Source organism: Hoplias malabaricus, chromosome 5 (genome assembly GCF_029633855.1).
Source record: "Hoplias malabaricus isolate fHopMal1 chromosome 5, fHopMal1.hap1, whole genome shotgun sequence".
Taxonomy (NCBI): domain Eukaryota; kingdom Metazoa; phylum Chordata; class Actinopteri; order Characiformes; family Erythrinidae; genus Hoplias; species Hoplias malabaricus.
In genome coordinates, this window is record NC_089804.1 from 32966269 (window position 1) to 32987552 (window position 21284).

Here is a 21284-nt window from a genome sequence, read left to right on the forward strand (position 1 = left end):
GAAGAACGGCGCCCCCTGCTGCTATGTCTCAGTCTCCAATAAACATTAATTTTCTTTTAGAAACATTTAAGATACACAGTGAATGTATGTAGTAATTCATTCATGTCTTTATTTTTATTTACAAATGTACACATTATTCACCCAATTACACTCAAGTCTTTACTTAAAAAATGCATTTGTTAGCTCTGAAACAAACACACACACACACAAACACACAAGCTGGATTGCTCAGTTAGCTGGATATTTTAATCCTGATTTATCTGGCAGGGAACAGCCAAACTTCAGCTGTAACCCAGAACAGTGATTACAGAGGTGATTTATTACAGAGGTGATTAAACTGGCCCAGACGATGTCCGATGCCGTAATCTGCTCTGGTCCCATACCAATGCGGCGTGGCGACGAAGCTTACAGCAGACTTTGGGCGTTAAACTGCTGGATGTCCAAGTGGTGTTCCGAAAATCAAGTGGGCTTTATAGACAATTGGTTACGTTTTGAGGGCAAGCCTGGTCTTATAGGTAGGGATGGTATCCACCCCACGCGGGAGGGTGCTGCCTTACTTTCTTGCAGTATAGCACATAGTCTTTTAGTTAGTCGGCAGAGTAGTGTAGATAGCTGCTGACAATCCAGAGCCGGGACCAGGCCGCAGACAGACAGGCTAAACCGACCGTCTGCGAACTGTCTTGAGGCGTCACCCAGGTTCAACTGTATTGAGACTGTGTCTTTCCCCCGAACTAAATGTAAAAGTAGAAAAACAAAATCAGCCTGTTTCAGCAACCTAATCAATATTAAATCATACACAACACCTAGCAGCAACACCTCAGAACTAAAATTTGGGTTACTCAACATAAGATCGCTAAACTCAAAAGCACTCATCGTAAATGATATTATAAGTGATCATAAATTCAATGTTTTCTGTCTCACGGAAACGTGGGTTAAACCAAATGAATATTTAGCACTAAATGAAGCCACCCCCCTAGGCTATAATTATGCACATAGCCCAAGAATATCAGGCAAAGGAGGTGGAGTATGTGTAATTTACCAAAATACCCTAGAAATTAGTCTTAAACAATGTGACACCTTTTCTTCTTTTGAGGTTCTCTCCACTATTATTACAAATCCGGTCACAAAAAAGGACGCATTTTTATTATGCAACATTTACAGACCACCAGGGCCTTACTTAGAATTTCTGAAAGAATTCAGCGATTTTGCTACAAACCTAGCGGTGTGCAATCATAAAGTTATAATTGTAGGAGATTTCAATATCCATTTCGAGAAGGAAAGTGACCCACTAAAAAAGGCATTTACCTCAATCTTAGACTCTATTGGTATTACTCAAAATGTAACAGGGCCTACACACTACTGCAGCCACACTTTAGACTTAGTTCTGACACTAGGTCTTAACATTGACAAAATTAATATCTTACCGCAATCCTCAGCAATCTCCGATCATTACTTAATTTCATATGAGCTACGTTTTAGCCATAATATATGTAAGAACCCTCGCTATTCTACAAGGCGTATAATAAAACCATCTACCGCCCTACAATTTATAGAAAACCTACCAGAACTATCGACCCCAGTTCCAACTCCATCAGACCCAATGGACCTAGATGTACTAACTGACTACCTAGAAAATACCTGTCGATCTACTTTAGAAAAGGTAGCACCACTTAAACATAAAAGTATAAGACAGAAAAAGCTCGCACCATGGTATAACGATAAGACCCGTACTTTAAAACAAACATTACGAAAACTAGAGCGGAAATGGCGATCAACCAAGCTTGAAGTGTTTCATTCTGCCTGGAAGGACAGCCTTATAGAGTATAGAAATGCCCTCACTAAAGCTCGCTCAGCATATCTGGCCTCGCTGATCTCCAATAATAAAAATAATCCGAGAGCACTGTTTAGTGTGTTTTCTAGAATTACAAAAAATCAAGCAGGTTCTGAACAACTAATTCCAGCAACTCTCACCAGTAAAGATTTTTTGGACTTTTTTAATAATAAAATTGAGAATATTAGACAACAAACTCTAGCCACAGGATCAAATCCATCCTGGCTGCCACCTGATGTGAATGAAATAAAACATAATATAACTGTAAAAGAAAGACTTGAAACCTTTTACCCACTCCCACAATTAGAACTAGAGAAGATTATCACCTCCGCAAACTGTACAACTTGCACACTTGACGCAATTCCCACAAAGTTGCTCAAAGAAGTACTACCAGCTATTATTGATCCTCTTTTAACTATAGTAAACTCATCGCTTAGTCTGGGCCATGTACCCAAAGCTTTTAAACTAGCAGTTATTAAACCTATGATCAAGAAACCAAATCTTGATGCTAGTACACTGTCTAATTACAGGCCTATTTCTAATTTGCCATTTCTGTCTAAGATCTTAGAAAGAGCTGTGGCCCAACAACTTAGTTCATATCTACATAAGAATCATATATATGAAAAATTCCAATCTGGATTCAGGCAACATCATAGTACAGAGACAGCTCTAGTCAAGATAACAAATGATCTTCTTCTTGCCTCTGATCAAGGCCACGTATCCCTGTTGGTGCTTCTTGACCTAAGCGCAGCCTTCGATACAATAGACCACAATATTCTCATAGAAAGGTTAGAAAACATGGTTGGAATCACAGGGACAGCCCTATTATGGTTCAAATCTTACTTAACGGAACGTTATCAATTCGTAAAAGTAAACAATCTAAATTCAAATTATTCTAAAGTAAGATTTGGAATTCCACAAGGCTCTATTTTAGGACCATTATTATTTACATTATACATGTTACCGCTAGGCACAGTTATAAGAAACCATGACATTAACTTTCACTGTTACGCAGACGACACACAATTGTATATTTCAGCCAAGCCCGATGACAAACACAGATTAAAGAAAATAGAGGACTGTGTAAAAGACGTGAAAGGCTGGATGTTGCGTAACTTCCTCCTTCTAAACAGCAACAAAACAGAGGTCCTGCTTTTGGGTCCAAAAGTGACAAGAAATAAATTATCAGATTTAATTTTAGATCTAGCTAACTTTCCAGTTAAACCTGGTTCAGCAGCAAAAAATCTTGGTGTCATAATTGACCCGGATTTATCATTTGATCAACACATAGGTAGTATCACTAGGACAGCTTTTTTACATCTTCGCAATATTGCTAAGATTAGAAATGCCTTATCCCTCCAGGACGCAGAAACATTAGTACATGCCTTTATTACTTCAAGGCTTGACTACTGTAACGCACTACTGTCAGGATGCACCAGCAGCAATTTAAGAAAACTTCAACTAGTTCAAAATGCTGCAGCTAGGGTCCTCACTAAAACTAGAAAATTTGAACATATCAGCCCAGTTTTATCATCACTTCATTGGCTGCCTGTTAAATTCCGCATTGACTACAAAATTTTGTTATTAACATATAAAGCTCTACATGGGCTTGCTCCTGAATATCTTCAAGATACAATTTCCTATTATGAGCCTCCACGTTCACTCAGATCACAGAATACTGGATTTTTAAATGTTCCCAGAATTCAGAAGGCCTCAGCTGGGGGAAGAGCCTTTTCTTATAAAGCCCCCCAACTCTGGAATGATCTTCCAAAAAATGTTCGGGACTCAGACACAGTCGCAATCTTCAAATGTAGGCTAAAAACTCATTTGTTTAGTTTATCATTTGGTAGCTAATGCTCCCCCATAGATAAAGGCGGCAGATCCGGGGGGTCCATGGACACAGGGAATTATAGTATACTGAGACGCTGGTGCTGTCGTCCCGCCGCTTCTCGCGATCACTCAGGTTTGTTGACGGTGGAGCGGAGGGATGCCAGTGTTTCAGGATGCTCCCGTGTCTGTGTGTCCTTCTGGTTCTCTCCTTTTAGTTAATGCTGTCATAGTCAGATCTGCCGGAGTCATTAGCCACACTCTGGAAATTTTCATATTTTCTACTTTACAAACACAAAACAGTTCAAAACTAATTCCATCCCTTTACATCTTTCCGAGTAAACGACTGCCCACCTGTCTGTCTGGACACTGATGGATGACTGTCGAGATCCTCCTCCACGCTTCAGACCAGCTGCCCACGCTCCAGCAACCACCAAGTGCCTTGAAGCTGTCCCTACACTGAAGTTCTCATGGACTACTAACTATCATCACCAGTAGATTGACCAGAGGAGGATGGGTCACCCCTTGTGAGCCTTGGTTCCTCCCAAGGTTTCTTCCTCAGCTGGGGGAGTTTTTCCTTGCCACTGTCGCCCCTGGCTTGCTCACTTGAGGGTTTTACATTTGTCTTTACATTTCATGTCAAATCTTGTCTTACTGGAATTCTGTGAAGCTGCTTTGTGACAACATCAGTTGTGAAAAGCGCTATATAAATAAATTTGATTTGATTTGATTGAACAGTGGGACAGAGCCGAACCTCTCTGGGAAATTGCGGCTGAACTCAGGACTCTGTCTGATCCTGGGTCAGTTCCTGTTGTATAGTGGCTGTGGCTAGGCTGATTGCCTCCTCCAACGTCTGCTGCTCCTCCAACTGCAAAATACACACACACACACACTGACTGCCACTGACAAAGATAACACACACACACACACACACACACAAACACACACACACACACAGAAAGGACACAGATAACACACCTGCACTGCTATCTGTGTGCCGTTTGCTGTGGCCAACAGCGCCACCTGCTGACAGTGAGCAGAGTTCAACTCTGAACACGCAGACATGAGAGCTTCTGATGTTACTATGGCAACCTGAGAGCGAGAGAGCGAGAGAGAGGGGCAGTATGTATTTGTCAGTATTTTTTATGTAAACACAAATATTTCAAGTAAAAGCAGCTGTTTGAATCCCATTATGCTCACCTGCTGAAGCTCCTTGCCTTCGGGCGTCACCATGGTGACATGATGCTGCAGGCTCTGGTGGGTGGGGACAGCGATGGTGGTGCCGTCCTGCGTTACCATGGCAATGCCATTCTGCGTGACCATGGTGATGCCAGCTGTGAGGGCCTGGAGCTCGTCAGAACTCAGATCAACCTGTTACACACAGCCGACATGGTCTGGTCACACACACACACACACACAGACACACACACAGCACCCTCCATTTACATCTCAGAGAACCCTAGCCTCGCACCTCACACTCAGTGGCCCAGAAGCCAGACCCCTAGTCTTTCAGCAGAAGAGAAGGTAGTGATGTAAGAGAGCCTTCATGCCATTAGGAACACGCCCAGTACCTGAGTGTTAATGACATTCTCTGTTTCCATGGCAATTGGAGACTCCTTCTTCTGCTCCGCACCTTCTACATACACACTCTGCTGCTGCAGAGACGAATCTACAGCCTCCGACTCTACACACACACACACACACACACACGAAATACAGAAAACTGAGGTTTTATGTCCAGAAATTTGTAGATAACCTTATAATGACTGTATTCAAGTTAAACTATTGCTAACAATGTATTGAACATCCTTAGAGGTTCATGAACGCTCTGGAGCAGCTGAACAAGAGATGATCATAAAGCAACAGTACATAAGATTTAGCATTTTTGCACCTAGGCTCTCCTTACAGAGTGAAGTCGCGTAGCTAGAAATTGACATTTGATTGGGCTTGGGCAAAAGTGGTGTGGGTGTTTATGCAACGTCTCCTAATTAGATGCCTTGCGCTTCCATCACATCTATGTTTGCCAACTTTCTCTCTACATGGCTCTGAGCAAAACAAACCCCTGTATAAGGGACTGTGATTTCAATGGCTGCAGCACTAAATGATGGACAGCTAACTGGCTGCTGATTGGCTTTATAAAAATGATGACCAGTGAGAAGCGCATTCTACACAGTTATGGTTCTGTCATGCCATGGAGTATTAGCCAAGCCCTCCAGCTTTGGGCGAGCTGCAGAGTGTCACAAAGACATCATTGTCTTAACAGTCTCACCTCAAAAATACAGAATAAAACGTCTCTCATATCGGTTCCAAATAGAGCACAGCTTTTAGTGTCCAAACACAGGACAGTTGGCCCTAAACATATCCCCTCGCACTCCAGCTCTGTATGCGACTTGTGTGTTTGGGCAGAACAGTCAGAAAGGAGAGTGTCCATGCACGCAAAATGCAGGGGATTAGCTCTGGCTGACACCTATGGTTACACCCCTGGCAAAGTAAAATTTATTACAGCACTGTCCGGTTTCCTACACTCCTCCAAATTATATAGTGCATAGTGCAGATTCTGCAGTGCTGAGCCCAAACCTCTATTACAGCTCAGTGGAGCATCACATTGATTTAGAAGCTGGAATTGTAAGGTAAAAATACAACCTAGTGTTACTTTAAGCCACCAAGATACTGGAACTGTATTTTTTTGGAATGATGACCTCTGACATCTCTACTGTTGGTATATGTGGCTGAATACCATCAAATCCTCACAGCAATGGTGAAACGTAGTGTAAAGCCTTACCCTCAGCATAGTCTCCATGTACGGTGCGGCGGTGCATGGCGAGGGTGGATGTCTGTCGGTAGGTTTTGCCGCAGTGTTTGCAGCTGTAGGGCTTACAGTGTGTGTGAACCACATGGTGTTTGTAAAGACTGGAGTATTCAGTAAAACACTTCCCACATCCAGGAACTGTACATAGATAGGGCTTCTCTCCTACAGAAAGAGAGAGAGAACGTGAGTTAGTGTGTGTGTGAAAGAGACGGAGACACAGAGAGAGAGAGAGAGAGAGAGAGAGAGAGAGAGAGAGAATATTACAGACATGTACATCATACTGGTGTCTTTAATTCTTGACAGTGTTTTTTTAAGGTTGCACCCGCTCCATAATGTAGTGGAAGGGCCATCTGAGGTGGAATTATTTTATTCCAATAAAATATCAAGTCTCAGCTTCATAATTTTTCTTCAACAATTTGAATACCGGGGTTCTCAGATTATGGTTGTGAATATGTACTGCAAGTATATTCGCTGTCTAAAGAAAAAAATGTATCTCCAAAATAGTAATTTTACAGGTGAGGGCAAAAAATAATCTTAACTTTCTGTGGTGGTCAATGTAAAAAGAATTTATTTCAGGTAATATTGAAACATTCCCATTGGTCCATTCATCCTGAAATGTGTTCACATAGTGTGAGGTAAGAATCCACAAAAAGGGAGATACATGTTTTTCTTTAGACTATGATGATATTAACTGTGTGTGTGTTTGTATGTGTGTGTGTGTACCTGTGTGTATCCTCATGTGGTTTTTGTAGTTGGTGGCGCTGGCAAAGCCCCGCCCACATGCTGGCTCTGGACACAGGTATGGCCGCTCACCTGTATGTGTCCTCATGTGGACTTTCCTGATGTTGGATGTAGTGAAGGAACGTCCACAGCCTTCAAATAGACATTTAAACGGCTTCTCACCTACAGTAAGAGAGATGATCTATTATCTATTAATTTATATATTATCTATTAGTTTTATTTCTATTTATTTTATTTAAATTGCTTGATTAATCTTTTAATTTAGTACTTAATGAATTAATCGTTTCCAAACTATATAACAAATATATGGTCAGTTTTAATATTTATATGCTTTGGCAAGATTGTTACTGAAACATATTGAGTCATGCCAATAAAGGCAAGCTGAATTTAATTGATTTGAGAGAGTTTGTTATCTGTGTGTGTGTTTGTGTGATACCTGTGTGTGTGCGGACATGTTTCTGTAGGTCTCCTGAGGTCTTGAAGGCTTTGTAACACATGTCCTCAGGACATTTGTACGGTTTCTCCCCAGTGTGTGTGCGCAGGTGACTCTTCAGGCCATATCCTGTGGAGAAGGCTTTGGTGCAGTTGGAAACTTCGCAGCGATACGGACGGTCACCTGTGTGAGAACGCTCGTGCACCTGAGACAGGTAAAAATCACAATGTAAAAACTCTCTCTGACCGCTTTAATCTTTTTACACTCTTAAAAACCATGAATAAACACAAACATGAGATAATATCCTAATATCTCTGTAGTGTCTCCTTTGTGTGTGTGTTACCTTCAGATGGTGGGATGTAGTGTAGAGTCGGCTACACCCCTCATAGCTGCACTGGAAACTTTTCTCACCCTGAGCAGTTTTACAGGAACCCCACGGCTTACAACAACAACAACAATCATAAATTTATTGATATAAATATTAAATACTGAGTGGAGGGTTCAGGAAATGTACTTCATTTGTCTATGAATGATGTGTTTGGGACAGAGTAGGTTTACCTGCACTTACCTTCACTACATTGGCTCGAGCACTGTTCTCATCCAGCTCCACCTTAGACCTGGTCAGCTACACACACACACACACGCACAAATTTAAATAATCTTCAATAACCACAAAGATATTTCAGATTTCACCACACTTTTTATTTTTTGGCATAAATTAATATATATTACTGCTGAAAAACACCTTCCAAAAACCGTGTGTGTTTCTGACCTGTGCAGCATATGTCTTCAGTGTGCTGATGGTGTCTGTGTCCTGTACACTGAGTATAGCGCCCCCTGACTGCAGGGCTGATGGATGGTGTATAAAGGCAGTGCTGCCATCCTCCAGTTGCACCGCCTCCACCGCACCCCCGTCAAAACCATCTGCACAGGGTCAGAGATCACACACTTTAAATCATATATTAATACAGAGCAACATACAATTTAATTATAGTATAGCAAAGTATTGTTTTTAAATATTGCATTACAGTAATATATTAATGTTTTAAATACTATAGGAAAGTACTGCATTTTTTATAGTATAAAATATTACAGTATTCATTTGAACACTACTGTGTTGTATTGAGAATTATAATTCTATAGAAGTGTTGTTTGAACACTACAGTACAGTGGTGTTTTTAATATTACAATTCTGTAAATATTTTGTTTTGAATTCTATAGTACAGCAGTTTTGTTTTGAAAATTAGAGTAGTGTTGTTTTGAACACTATAATACAGCGTTGTTTTAAGTACAACCATAATTCCAATGAAGTTGGGATGTGGTTTAAAGCATATATATATATATATATATATATATATATATATATATATATATATATATTTTCCCCCCCAATTATTTACTCATTTTGAATTTGAGGCCTGCAACACGTTCCAAAAAAGTTGGGACAGGGGCATGTTTACCACTGCGTTACATCACCTTTCCTTTGAACAACAAATAAGTGTTTGGGAACCGAGGACACTAATTGTTGAAGCTTTGTAGGTGGAATTCTTTCCCATTCTTGCTTGATGTACAACAGTCCGGGGTCTCCGTTGTTGTATTTTGCACTTCATAATATGCCACACATTTTCAATGGGAGACAGGTCTGGACTGCAGGCAGGCCAGTCTAGTACCCGTGATCTTTTACTACAAAGCCATGCTGTTGTAACACATGCAGAATGTGGCTTGGCATTGTCTTGCAGAAATAAGCAGGGACGTCCCCGAAAAAGTCATTGCTTGGAGAGCAGCATATGTTGATCCAAAACCCGTATGTACTTTTCACCATTAAAGGTGCCTTCACAGACGTGCAAGTTTCCCATGCCATAGGCACTAACACACCCCTATACCTGGCTTTTGAACTTTGTGCTGATAACAATCCGGACAGTCCTCTGGCCCGGAGGACACAATGTCCATGATTTCCAAAACAATTTGAAATGTGGACTCGCCAGACACACAACACTTTTCCACATTTTCGTCAGTCCATCTCAAATAAGCTTGGGCCCAGAGAAGCCAGTGGCGTTTATGATTGTTGTTGATATATGGGTTTCGCCCTGCATAGTAGAGTTTTAACTTGCACTTGTAGATGAAGCGAAGAACTGTGTTCAAAAACATTGATGGACACTGGAAGCCTGTGCTAGCATTTCTCCTGCGGTGTTGCTATCAGTGTGTGAAGAGGGTTGCATTGACAATCCAACACAATGGGCAGCACTTTGAACACATTTTATAAGTGGTCAGAAACTTGTAAATAACTCATGAAAGAATAAAGTTACATTAAAATCATTGATTTTCTTGTGAAATTCCAAATAAGTTTGATGTGTCATATGACCCTCTTTCCATTGAAAAAACAAAAGTTGGATCAAAAATGGCCGACTTCAAAATGGCCACCACCCATCTTGAAAAGTTTTCCCCTCCCATATACTAATGTGCCACAAACAGATAGTTAGCATCACCAACCATTCCCATTTTATTAAGGTGTATTCATATAAATGGCCCACCCTGTATAGTACAATACAGTGTTGTTCTGAGTATCACAATTATGTAAGAGTGTTGTTCTGAACACTATAGTTCAGCCCAGTTTTGTTTTGAGAATTACAATTCTATAAAGGTGTCGTTTTGAACGCCAAAGTAGAGTACAGAGTTGTTTTAAGTATTATAATTCTGTGAAGGTGTTGTTTTTAAAACTATAGTACAGCACAATGTTGTTTTGGACACTATAGTGCAGTACAGGGTTCTTTTGAGTTTCATAATTCTGTAAAGGCATTATCTTGAACATTATAATACAGTACAGTGATGTTTTGAGAATTATAATTCTATAAAGATGTAGATGTGAAAACTGAGGTACAGGCAGGAGCACAGCCTGAAGAAAATCGATGTGGACACAGGAGAACACACCAAACTCCTCACAGTCACCCGGAGCAGGATTGGAACCAACAACTCTAGGATCCTGGAGCTGTGTGACTACAACACTACCTGCTGTGCCACCATGCCGCCCACAGTGTTTAATTTGAATATTATAATTTAGTAAGGGTGCTGTTTTGAATACTATAGTACAGCAAGTTCTGTTTTGAACACTAGAGTACAGTACTTTTGTTTTGTATTATAATCCAATAAAAGGTTTTGTTTTGAAAATTATTGTACAGTGTTGTTTTGAGTTTTATAATTCTGTAATTATGTTGTTTTGGTACAGTACAGTGTTCTTTGAGCATTGTACTTCTGTAAAGATGTAGTTCTGAACACTAGTATAGTACCACGTTGTTTTGAAAACTATAGTACAGTAGTGTTGTTTTGACAATTAGAATTGTGTAGATGTTGTTTTGAACACTACAATACAGTACATCATTGTTTTAAGTAATATAATTCTGTAAAGATGTTGTTTTGAACACCATAGTATACTACAATTTTGAGTATTATAACTCTGTAAAGGCGTTGTTTTGAAAACTATAGTACAGTACAGTGTTGCTTTGAGAATTACAATTCTATAAAAGACCACGAACATGAACTGGATAAGCGGTTACAGATAATGAATGAATGACTTCTATAAAGGTGTTGTTTTGAACACTATAGTAGAGTACGGTGTTGTTTTAAGTACAACCTCAATTCCAATGAATTCTTTAAAGAGGGTGGCACAGTGGCACAACTCTGTCACAGCTTCCTGGGGTTGTGGGTTTGAGCCCTGGTCCAGGTGACTGAGGAGTTTGCTGTGTTCTCCCCGTGTCTGCGTGGGTTTCCTCCGGGTGCTCCAGTTTCCTCCCACAGTCCAAAGACACACATTGGTAGGTGGATTGGGTACTCAAAATGTCAAAATGTGTGAGTGTGTTCCCGCCTTGAGCCCAGTGATTCCTGGTAGGCTCTGGACCCACCGCAACCCTGAACTTGATGAGGGGTTTCAGAAAATGAATGAATTCAATACAGTTATTGTTTTGAACACTATAGTACAGTACAGTGTTGTTTTGAGTATTATAATTCTATAAAAACTTTGTTTTGAACACTACAGTACAGTATTTTGAATATTATAATTCTGTAAAGATTTGTTTTGAACATCACAGTACAGTACATTGTTCCTTTGAACATTAGAGTAATGTGTTGTTTTGATTATTTCATATATATAAAGATGTTTTGAACACTATAGTACAGTACAGTGTTTTGAATAATATAATTTGGTAAAGATGTTGCTTTGAAATATAGTACAGCACAGTGTAGTGCAGAAGAGCACTGTATTGTTTCTATAGCACAGAACAGTGCAGTAAATACAGAACTGTGCAGAACAGATCTGTACGATACAGTATAATAGGGTAATGCAGGTTGGATTCAGTCGATCTTGTCCACGAGAGCAGGAATTTGTGTTTTAAGCTCTGTGTGTGTGTGTGCCTTTATGTGTGCGGTGAATGTAGGCTGTAGTCCCATCCTCCAGCTGAACCGCCTGACCATCTTCAAATGGGAGAGTGTCTGAATTAAAGCAGAGAACAGGGAGGAAGATGAAAATGAGTGTGATCTGGTCGACTGCAGAAGTCTATGATTCTAACACTAGCCCTAAGTTTGTGGACCGACCTTTGTGCTGCAACGTGACCTGCTGGATTAACGCCGTGGTTCCATCCTCCAGCTGAATTGTGTCTCCTTCCACAAGGTTACCATCTGAGAGAGAAGACAAAGAAACACATGTCACCTCACACCTCAAACCAGCGCATACCTGGACTGTCTGGGTCTGGGTGGTGGATTAGGGGAACACCACCAACCTTCACACAACAGACATGGGTTTGATTCCCAACATGGGCAAGAACATCACCCTACCTCAGTAAGACCCCGAGGCCACGACTACTAATTTACATTAGCTAACAACTGTTATTTGATTAGAGCAGAAAAATGTATGTGGGTACTAATGTCAAACATTGTAAATGTTAATTTTGTGCTTGCATAAGGTTTGTCCACTAAAACGATGAAATGGTAGAGAAATATTTTTGTAATTTTGGTGCATGGGAAAAACTCTATCTGTATTGAGATTGAATTCTCACCATTAATACCCTGCTGGATGAAAGCAGTGGAGCCATCACTCAAAGCTACAGCCTGTAGCTCCAAACTCTCCATCCTACAGCCAGAAAACACACACTACCTGTTCTCACACATGCACACGCACACACACACAGAAAGGCATCAGTTTAAAAACAGTCCTGGGTGGGGACAGTTATAACACCTTATTGCAGCTTAGGGGTTAAATACTGACCCCACATATGGACACTCTCAGTCAGTAATGGCGCCAACCTGCCTGCGGCCTGTGACTGGGCTGCCAAATTGGGACCCACTGATAACCCATGTACAGACCCCCCAGGGCACAAGTCCATAATGAACACTGACCATGTTCTAATCGTGTGTGCCCCACTAACGGCTGGATAAAGGCTGTGTCCTAATACAGTTCCATGGGGTCTATGTAGTGCACTCTGAAGAGCATAACATTACCATTTGTTTTAATAACTTTTAATAAAAGCTACATTAAACAGACGGCGTTCAGATTTATCACAGCTACATAAAGAATATCTTGGAAACATTTTGTAACTGTTAAACGTTTAAACCGTGTGCGTTAAGCACTAATAACTTGTAATTTTTAAGTATGATTAATTTCTAATCAATTCGTATCTTTTCTGGAAGAGTACGTTTCCCTCCAAAACACAGGTTCATATATAACCCTGGTAATCAAACAGTGTGAGCTGTTAACACGAAGCTACAGTTGATGTTCGATTTCTCCGATCCACCTTAAACGGCGTTCACAACCACAGCGACATTTAAGGTGGAATGGCTCACTTAAAGAATAAAAATATACAGCTTTTATCCTCATATACTTCTTTGCTTCTTAACTGAACAAACGGCGAATACCACATATAACCTTATAGTGCGAGACACAGAGGATAAATCGTTTAAACGATTTTATTTTAGATTTTTCTGAGGTAAATTTCTGAGGCTGTTAGCAGCAAAGGATAACTAATGCTCGGTTAAAGGCCGCCAATTCTCGGCGCACAGTCTCAGTCTGAGAAACGACTGAACAGCAGACTGCTCCCCGCTTTACTCCCACTGTTTAATCGTCTATTTTCAGCTTCAAATCACCGACATAAAGCGGATTTCTGCGACAATCTGGGACTTTAGCTCCCCCTCTCCCCCATTTTTCTATCCCATCTCTCCCTCCGCAGCGCGGCAAACTGGGATACACTCACCGCCATGAGCCCAGGAACCTGCATTAGTGCATACAATGTGTATTAACACCAACAACAATAGTTACACTGTAATAACTATTATATATTGCAATTATTAAAAATAATAAATAACCAACATCAGAACCCCAGGAACGGGCATTTCTGCATTCACTTATTAAAATAACACTAACAAAGTAATATAAACATTCTAATAACACTGTCGTCACTCACCATATCACATATTCAACACCAAGGGACGTTCGTTACATATGTAATGATTATCAAATTAACTTAAATTATGAATTTAATTAATAGCGCGCACACACACATTGTTTATATATATATATATATAAACATTCTCAAACAATAAACACAGAATTTTTCAGGAGGAAAAACTTTATAAACAGCAGCATTTGTTTACATAAGAAACCCAGCAGTGATGCCAGAATCAGTTTTAATTTTATTTATCCATAATTATGAACATCTGCTCATGATCACGTATCAGTATCAGCTCGAAACATTAATGAGCCACAAAACATCTGAACAAAAATCAGAGGATAAACTCGAAAGCACAATGATATTTTAAAGCAGTTTAAAGCTACACTAACAGTGAATGAAATCTAGTTACTAATTAGTATGATAATAGATAATTAAAATTTGCCAGATGTAAAAACTATTACATAGTAACTGTACTTAGCATGGCTTTGTTTACGTCATGCTTAATTGTGGCTAAATTTGTGTTTCTTTGATAGTGCTGACTTTTATAATTATACTTATGATACACATCGCAGTCTGCTATTAGGGAAAAATATCAGGCAAACTAGTGGCTACTAGAGATTGGATAGCTACTAGCTAGCATGTCATTTATATTTTATCATTGATGTATTATCATTATATTTTTATCCAGAGAGACAAAATTTCACAAAGACTTATCATCATGTTAATTATTACTTATCTCCGTGAAGTAACACTAAGCACAGATAATACTGATGCATCAAAGAGTAGAAAGCTCATGTAAGTTTAGACACAGAAACCAGAAGAAAGTTTGTTGGCACACCGTCGCTCAATGCTAACAGATTGTTAAAGTGCTTAATTACCAGTCATTTATGCAAGGGGCAACAGAAAGTAAATCATGCAGGCAAATATAAAAAGAACAGTGGCAGTGGTGGCTAGCTTTCACAAGCTTAGCGCTGGCACATGTGTAAGAATTTACTAAGAAATTGTGGAAAACATTTAAAACTATGGTTCAGCTGAAATCTAAACATACTCAGCACAAATGTAGCTCTGCAAAAACATGTTTGGTTCTTTATTTAGGCTTAATTTTCCTTTAGTTATGAAGCTATAATAGATAGGTCGTGGTCATTAGCATTTCACTCAGTCCTAATCAAGTCTGTCAGTGTTGTCAACTCCTCAGTATGGAAATTAGATATTGGCTGTCTAAAATTTGCTAGTAAACATTAAATGGCATCATCACATAATTTGCATGACTGTCCATTTGTAATTCACACTCTAGAAGAGAGGAATAATGTTGTGGGAGTAGCAAAACACCTTATCAATGTTTAGAACTATAAATTAACTTTCTTCTGTTGATTCTTGGTTTGTTTTTGGATTTGTTTTTGGTCATTGAAATAGGCCATCACTTCTCAAAATAACTTCATGACTTTAATGCTTTGTTTTGACCAACATTACATAAATCAGTTTTATCCTCTATTGATAAATGTTAGAATGTCAAATTTAATCAAAAGTGTTATGTGGGGTGTAAATGCTAGCTCTACGACCAACCCTCCGCCTTTATCCCGGCATGGGACCGGTAAAGTGACATTAAAAGAGACCCTTGCAGAGTTACTTAGGTTTTTTGTTTAAGTTTTTTTAAATTTGGTCCAGTTTCAAAAGTAATGTACACCTATTGTGCTGGCTCTCAAAAAGAGTTGGTAATCTGACTGATACTTTGAGATTCAAATGCAGTGATATAGGGTCACACTGAAGATACATTTATATTTACATTCTGCTCTGAAAGTAAGGGTGGGATCATCGGTGGCTTGGGGCAAGCGCAATTCATTTGCAATTTGGACAAAGTCACTAAGCTGGCAACACTGAAGTCTAGCAGAGCATACTACAGCAAGTAGTTAGCATCATGCTGTTCTTTTTTAGCTTCCATTACGTTAGCTACATTAAGTTAAAGTAGTAAGGTTACAAACTTGCTTCTTGCGCTCTTACCTGTTCACTGGCAAGCCAATGGACACTATCATTATTAGCATTTTAGCATGTTGGGGGGGGGGGGGTTGTTTCCTCCACTGATTCTTCTTTTATGTACTAACTCTTTTACTGACGCCTAGTGCGTTGGCTGTATCACAGTACTAAATTTTAAATTAAACATAGCTGCTCCCATGAGGAGATGCCCTCTGGAACATAAACTGGATCGTTAAGGAACAATAGCAGTTTGATTTTTAAACTGATATGAGTTCCACTCACACACACACATCAATATCTGCAAATAATGTTGGTGAAAAAAGTGACTGATTGCACCTTTAAAGCAATGGCTAATTAGTTACATCTGGCTGGATTTATAGCGCATGGTATATTACCTGGTTCATTGGCACCAGTCTTTATTAAAATATCTCTTAGAAGATGCTCTTGGTCATTTAATGTGATTTTTAAAAAGAAAACAGAAAAATTAACTTGAGCATCTCAGGTCCATGCAGTGAATATCCCTCTCCCTCTGTCTCTGTCAGAGAGCTGATCCATCACACATAATGTTCTCTCCTTGTCCAGGGAAGAGTTCCAGCTGCCAGAACCGTGGATCTGCGTAAACTGTCAATCACACACAGATTAGTAATATTATGATCATTACTAAACACAGTTTAATTTTTAAAATATGTAATAAAAAAATATCCCAATACATCTGCTGCATTTCTATTATTCCACTGTGTGTGTGTGTGTGTTTACCCAGATCTCCTGGACTGAGCCACAGGTTGAAGGAGCTGCAGTGTGTTTGGCAGCGATGGAGCGGCAGAACTCGAACAGTGGGGGAACCATCACCAACCAACAACCAACCTGACACACGCTCTCCCTGACATACACACACACACACACATTAGTATGCTTTGTATTTGCACTTATCCTACTAAATACTGTAAATGTAAAACTTAAATGTAGCATACAGGTCTGTAAACATTAATCAACTCTAACTTTGTTATGAACTGTGTTTCCATCGTGGTACGTGAAGTTGGAGTGTGTGTCGAATGAATTTCGGTGTGTGATGGTAATAAAATGAGTGTAATTGTACTGACCCTGCTCTGAGAGCCCAAGCTGTGAGAGACTCTGCAGCGCCGCAATGTAGTTGCTGCTCTCTCCAGCAGGGGACAGTGCTCCACACTGGGAAATAGATGCTGCAACATCTCCTCCCTCGAACCTGTGTCAAACCTCCTGCAGGACAAACACCAGCAGCCCATTTCAGCCTCACACACAGAGCTTTAAAAGTTTTCATGATGCAGGATTTAGGGCAGAATGCAAGCTTGGGTTATACAAGCTAACTACACAGGAAACTATATACATACAGAATGCTTTATATAATGAGTACAATAAATTAACATTTTTGAACATCTCAGAGACACATCTAATAAATATCAGACGTGAATGACTAGACATCAGTAAAGTACAGTACCAGAGAAGGCTGAAGTTAGCCGGACTCTGAGGAAACCTCGCCTCCAGAGAAACAACCTGTTCCTCCTCCTCCAACAGAACCAGTACAGATTCTGACATAGCGGAGTACAACTTCTCCAAATGCTCCCGACCCAACTGCAGAGACTCACCAGCCTAGAGAGAGAGAGAGAAAGAATGAGAATATTTACACAGACCCTTTTTACAGCTGTTTCTACTCATCTAGTGGTCACTCTATGCCACACAATGCAGACGTCCAGCACAAACTCTCTAACTGTAAAATCACATTTGGTTTTATCTGACTCACAACAGCAGCTCGTAAAGTTAGCCATGGTCTTTCAAAGAGGTTCACATGCTCCTTGAACCAGTGGTAGACAAAAGAATCCAGCGAGAACAAGGAAGGAACAAATTCTACTGATTTGTTGGGATTAATGACCAACCAACCAAACAACAACAACACGCCAAATGTTACCACGGCAGTTGTTATGGTTTCCATTGCCGGCTGTTTCTAATAGAGATGGGTTTTTGAAACGACACCAGAAACATTTTGGAGGTGGAGGGGAACAAACCAGACAATAGAATCAAGTAGAATCAGTATCATAAAGTGGAAATGTGCATTATATGTGTGTGTTTGTGTGTATGTGTATTCTCACCTTCAGTAGTACAGGTTGTGTGTGTGTGTGTAGAGACTCAGTGTGAAGAGTGTTTAGTTCCAGAACGGCAGACACTCCAGCACAAGCAGAACAGTTCAACAGAGTGTGTTTCACGCCACCTACACCCCACCAGGTGTGGAAACCTGCACACAGACACACACACACACACATAGAGAATTATTATTATTTTTGATGAAATCACTGCATGTGTATTTTCTTTAAAGCAGTATGTATCTTACTGTGGAGGTTGTATTTCTTGGCAATGGGCAGAGATAAGAGCCGGATGTGGCTAAGAGGCGAGGTCCAGTTCTGCCCGGTGCTAAAGGATCCAGCTTGGGGAAGACTCTGAGGATACATGAAGGCTAACACCGCTATCAGCAACACACCGACAGCAACAACAACCTGCAGAATACACACACCACTCAGTGTCCATATCTCCTGACTCCAGTAGAACTGCCCCGGGGCATCCGCACTCATACCTTGACAGTGGCCCGGAGAAGAGGGAACTGTGGGGGGTCCCTCCGTGGCTCATTGGTCTCTAAAACCTGTTTGATGAACTTCTCGATCTCACGCTCTGACATGCCATAGCGGTAGCCCGACTGGCGCAATATATCAATGCTCTCTGAGAGTTTGTCATAAATACACGGCTCGCTGAGGGTGGAGCCCATGATGCTCTGATACCTGAGCTCAGGTAAACACCGTAGCTCCACCTCCTCACCTGTTCCTCATCACACTGCAACTGAAACACACTGAAAAATACACACATTCATGGTTAGTCAGAACAGGTACGATTTGGGTGATGGATCATTCTCTGCGCTGCAGTGACACTGACGTGTTATTGGTGTGTTACTGTGTTTTGAGCCAGTAAATATGGATCAGACACAGCAGTGCTGCTGAAGTTTTGAAACCCTTCAGTGTCACTGCTGGACTGAAAACAGTCCAGCATTTAAAAACATTCAGTCAACAGCTTCCTTTGAGCAGTGTCCTGCGGGCAGCACATTGTGTCCACTGATGATGGACTAGGAGACAACGAACACAAACTGCAGTGACAGATTAGGTTCTGTCTCCAATGTCACTGTGGCGCTGAGAATGACCCACCACTCAAATCATACCTGCTCTGTGGGGGTCCTGAGCCTGAAGAACAGGGGGCAAAAAGTGTAATAGTGGTGGTTCTCTAGCCCAGATCTCGGGGAAACGCTGTGGTCTTCATGATCTGCAGCTTCTGGAACAGAAATGAGAGATTTACATTTATTTTTTACATTATATATTTAATGTAAACAGACTGGGTCTGGCTGCGTCAACCCACTGCGTTAGCTTTAGCATTAGCTCCCGCGGTTGGAACGTAGAAAACCGAGCCGAGTTCTGGTTACTGAGAGGCTCCATGCGCGGGTTTCTCCTGCAGCTCGCACACGCTTTCGCAGTAAATCACTCACCGTTCGGGGGTTGGGGATGGGATCTGTGTGTTTGAGGGGGTTTCTGTTCCGTTTCCTCAGCTTCTCTTCCACTAACTCCTCCAGCTAGCTTGAACCAGGGCCGCAGATTCCACACCGACGCCCGGAACTGAAACTGCGGCTCTGAATCAAGAGACACTGCCGCGGGCTTCTGTTCTGTCACAAAACAAAACAAAAAAACCCCCACAAAAAATATAAATACAGATTACATATATGTGAGTATTCAATTTAAATCAATTAAAAATACACAAATGTTCTTAATTTTGAAAATTATTTGTAAGATGATTTGGAGATCAGCAGCTCACAATCGTTCCAGTCAAAACACTGGGGAGTTCTAAACCGTTAGTTTTACTCCAGTCTGCATTTTACTTTTAAAAGTAAACTCTAAACCGTTCATTTTTAATTTAAAAATAATAGTAAGATTCCGAGAATGAAGTCAGATTAATCGAGAATAATCTCGGAATAATTCGCTGCACGTAATGGGGCAGACACACAGTGTAATTGTGGAGTTTGTCACTGCGGTAAAGTTGGTTTCATATCTGACATACGTTTGAGATTCGAAATTCCGCTTTTTTTGCCAGTTACCAAACGTGCATTCACCGGTACAGTTGCAGATTCCTAATGTAGCAAAAGAAACCAATTACATCCATAACCTTTATTTACTCAACTGTACTTGTTGAGATTAAGCCAGAAACGCAGTCGATTATCATTGTTTTTGCCCCTGCTCCCAGCTCCAGCATTAGGGACCGTCGCACAATTACTAGAATAAACGTAGCTAGCGTATGATGACACATCAACTTACAAACATACAGATATTTATTCTCCACACATTACAAGGCTTATTTTGGTGAAAAAAATCAGTCATTAATTTTATAATATCTAAATAAAATATCTAAATAAATCTATTAATCTCTCACGTTATTGGACCTAATGATGTCAAACCAACACTGAACAACACATATATTTATTCTTTACACATTACAAGGCTTGTTTCGGTGAAAAATTCAGTGCATTATGATGAGCGCTGTGACACACACTGACCTGGCGTCAGTAAAAAATAGCCCAAGGGACGTAATAAAACCTCTTTTGGGACACTTTCAGGACGACGGTACTGTGTCAGGTAAAACCAGAAACTTTAAAGAGAAGGCAACGATTACCGGTTGAAATTCTCATGCACGGAACACGGATTCTTGTTTACGGATAAAGTCCCATCCTTCAGCATAAAGAGCCAATCAGCTTGATGTTTACCCGTAAAGTCACGCTCTTCAGCAAAAAGAGCCAATCATATTGCTGGTTATGGAAAAAGCAGTCAAGCCAGCTTCAACTACAAAAGTCATTAGGGGCCAAATCATTGTTTTATTTGTAAATTTTAATTGAAATGCGAAAAGGACATTTTATTTAGAGTATTTGTTATTTATAATTATTAATAAATGTTGCTGAAATTTATTGAAATATAAATTGATTTAGCATTCAATTTTTAACTACATAAAAGTAATGCTAAATTAATAAGGCAATTCTGATGTACAGAATATGGCACTGATCATAATGCAAGTTATATACTATGTTCCTGACCTTGACTTAGGGAAATTTTGTCTAACTGGACCTTAATGAATTTTAATTAATTACCCCTGGTCTATAGAGCGATAATATACTGCATTATTTGA

At 40.2% G+C, this 21284-nt stretch overlaps 2 protein-coding genes across 6 annotated transcripts; both read right to left on the bottom strand.

Moving 5' to 3' along the window:
- Positions 1–90: 90 nt before the first annotated feature.
- znf76 (zinc finger protein 76) lies at positions 91–14082 on the bottom strand. Its single transcript, XM_066673220.1, has 15 exons — positions 13878–14082; positions 12687–12784; positions 12226–12309; positions 12046–12123; positions 8414–8565; positions 8210–8266; positions 7985–8080; positions 7645–7846; positions 7191–7370; positions 6441–6629; positions 5230–5342; positions 4859–5029; positions 4637–4750; positions 4391–4526; positions 91–295 (listed from the first exon to the last, which is right to left on the bottom strand). Exons 2-14 carry the CDS (start codon positions 12757–12759, stop codon positions 4437–4439), a joined length of 1599 nt encoding a protein of 532 aa, XP_066529317.1. The 5' UTR covers positions 12760–12784; positions 13878–14082; the 3' UTR covers positions 91–295; positions 4391–4436.
- Positions 14083–14218: 136 nt separating this feature from the next.
- c5h6orf89 (chromosome 5 C6orf89 homolog) lies at positions 14219–20679 on the bottom strand. 5 transcript variants are annotated; one of them, XM_066673222.1, is made up of 10 exons: positions 20662–20679; positions 19603–19776; positions 19282–19391; positions 18649–18918; positions 18409–18571; positions 18170–18312; positions 17521–17672; positions 17147–17282; positions 16803–16926; positions 14219–16667 (listed from the first exon to the last, which is right to left on the bottom strand). In XM_066673222.1, the coding sequence occupies exons 4-10, from the start codon at positions 18835–18837 to the stop codon at positions 16585–16587; spliced, it is 990 nt and encodes a 329-aa protein (XP_066529319.1). In that variant the 5' UTR covers positions 18838–18918; positions 19282–19391; positions 19603–19776; positions 20662–20679; the 3' UTR covers positions 14219–16584. The 5 variants fall into 5 exon arrangements, with proteins under 5 accessions (XP_066529319.1, XP_066529318.1, XP_066529320.1 ...); XM_066673221.1 differs by lacking the exon at positions 20662–20679 and adding an exon at positions 20289–20391; XM_066673223.1 differs by lacking the exon at positions 20662–20679 and adding an exon at positions 20289–20311 and having other exon boundaries at positions 19603–19771.
- Between the last annotated feature and the right edge of the window lie 605 nt (positions 20680–21284).

Bases quoted from the DNA above. Each gene is read 5' to 3' on its own strand.
- znf76 (XM_066673220.1), bottom strand. From the start codon at position 12,759: ATGGAGAGTTTGGAGCTACAGGCTGTAGCTTTGAGTGATGGCTCCACT. The intron at 8,081-8,209 runs GTAAGTGCAGGT...TGTTGTTGTAAG, and splicing joins CTCGAGCCAATGTAGTGAAG to CCGTGGGGTTCCTGTAAAAC. The intron at 7,847-7,984 runs GTAACACACACA...TACCTGTCTCAG, and splicing joins CTACATCCCACCATCTGAAG to GTGCACGAGCGTTCTCACAC.
- c5h6orf89 (XM_066673222.1), bottom strand. From the start codon at position 18,837: ATGGGCTCCACCCTCAGCGAGCCGTGTATTTATGACAAACTCTCAGAG. The intron at 17,283-17,520 runs GTACTGTACTTT...TTTGTCCTGCAG, and splicing joins GCTAACTTCAGCCTTCTCTG to GAGGTTTGACACAGGTTCGA. The intron at 16,927-17,146 runs GTCAGTACAATT...TGTGTATGTCAG, and splicing joins GCTTGGGCTCTCAGAGCAGG to GGAGAGCGTGTGTCAGGTTG.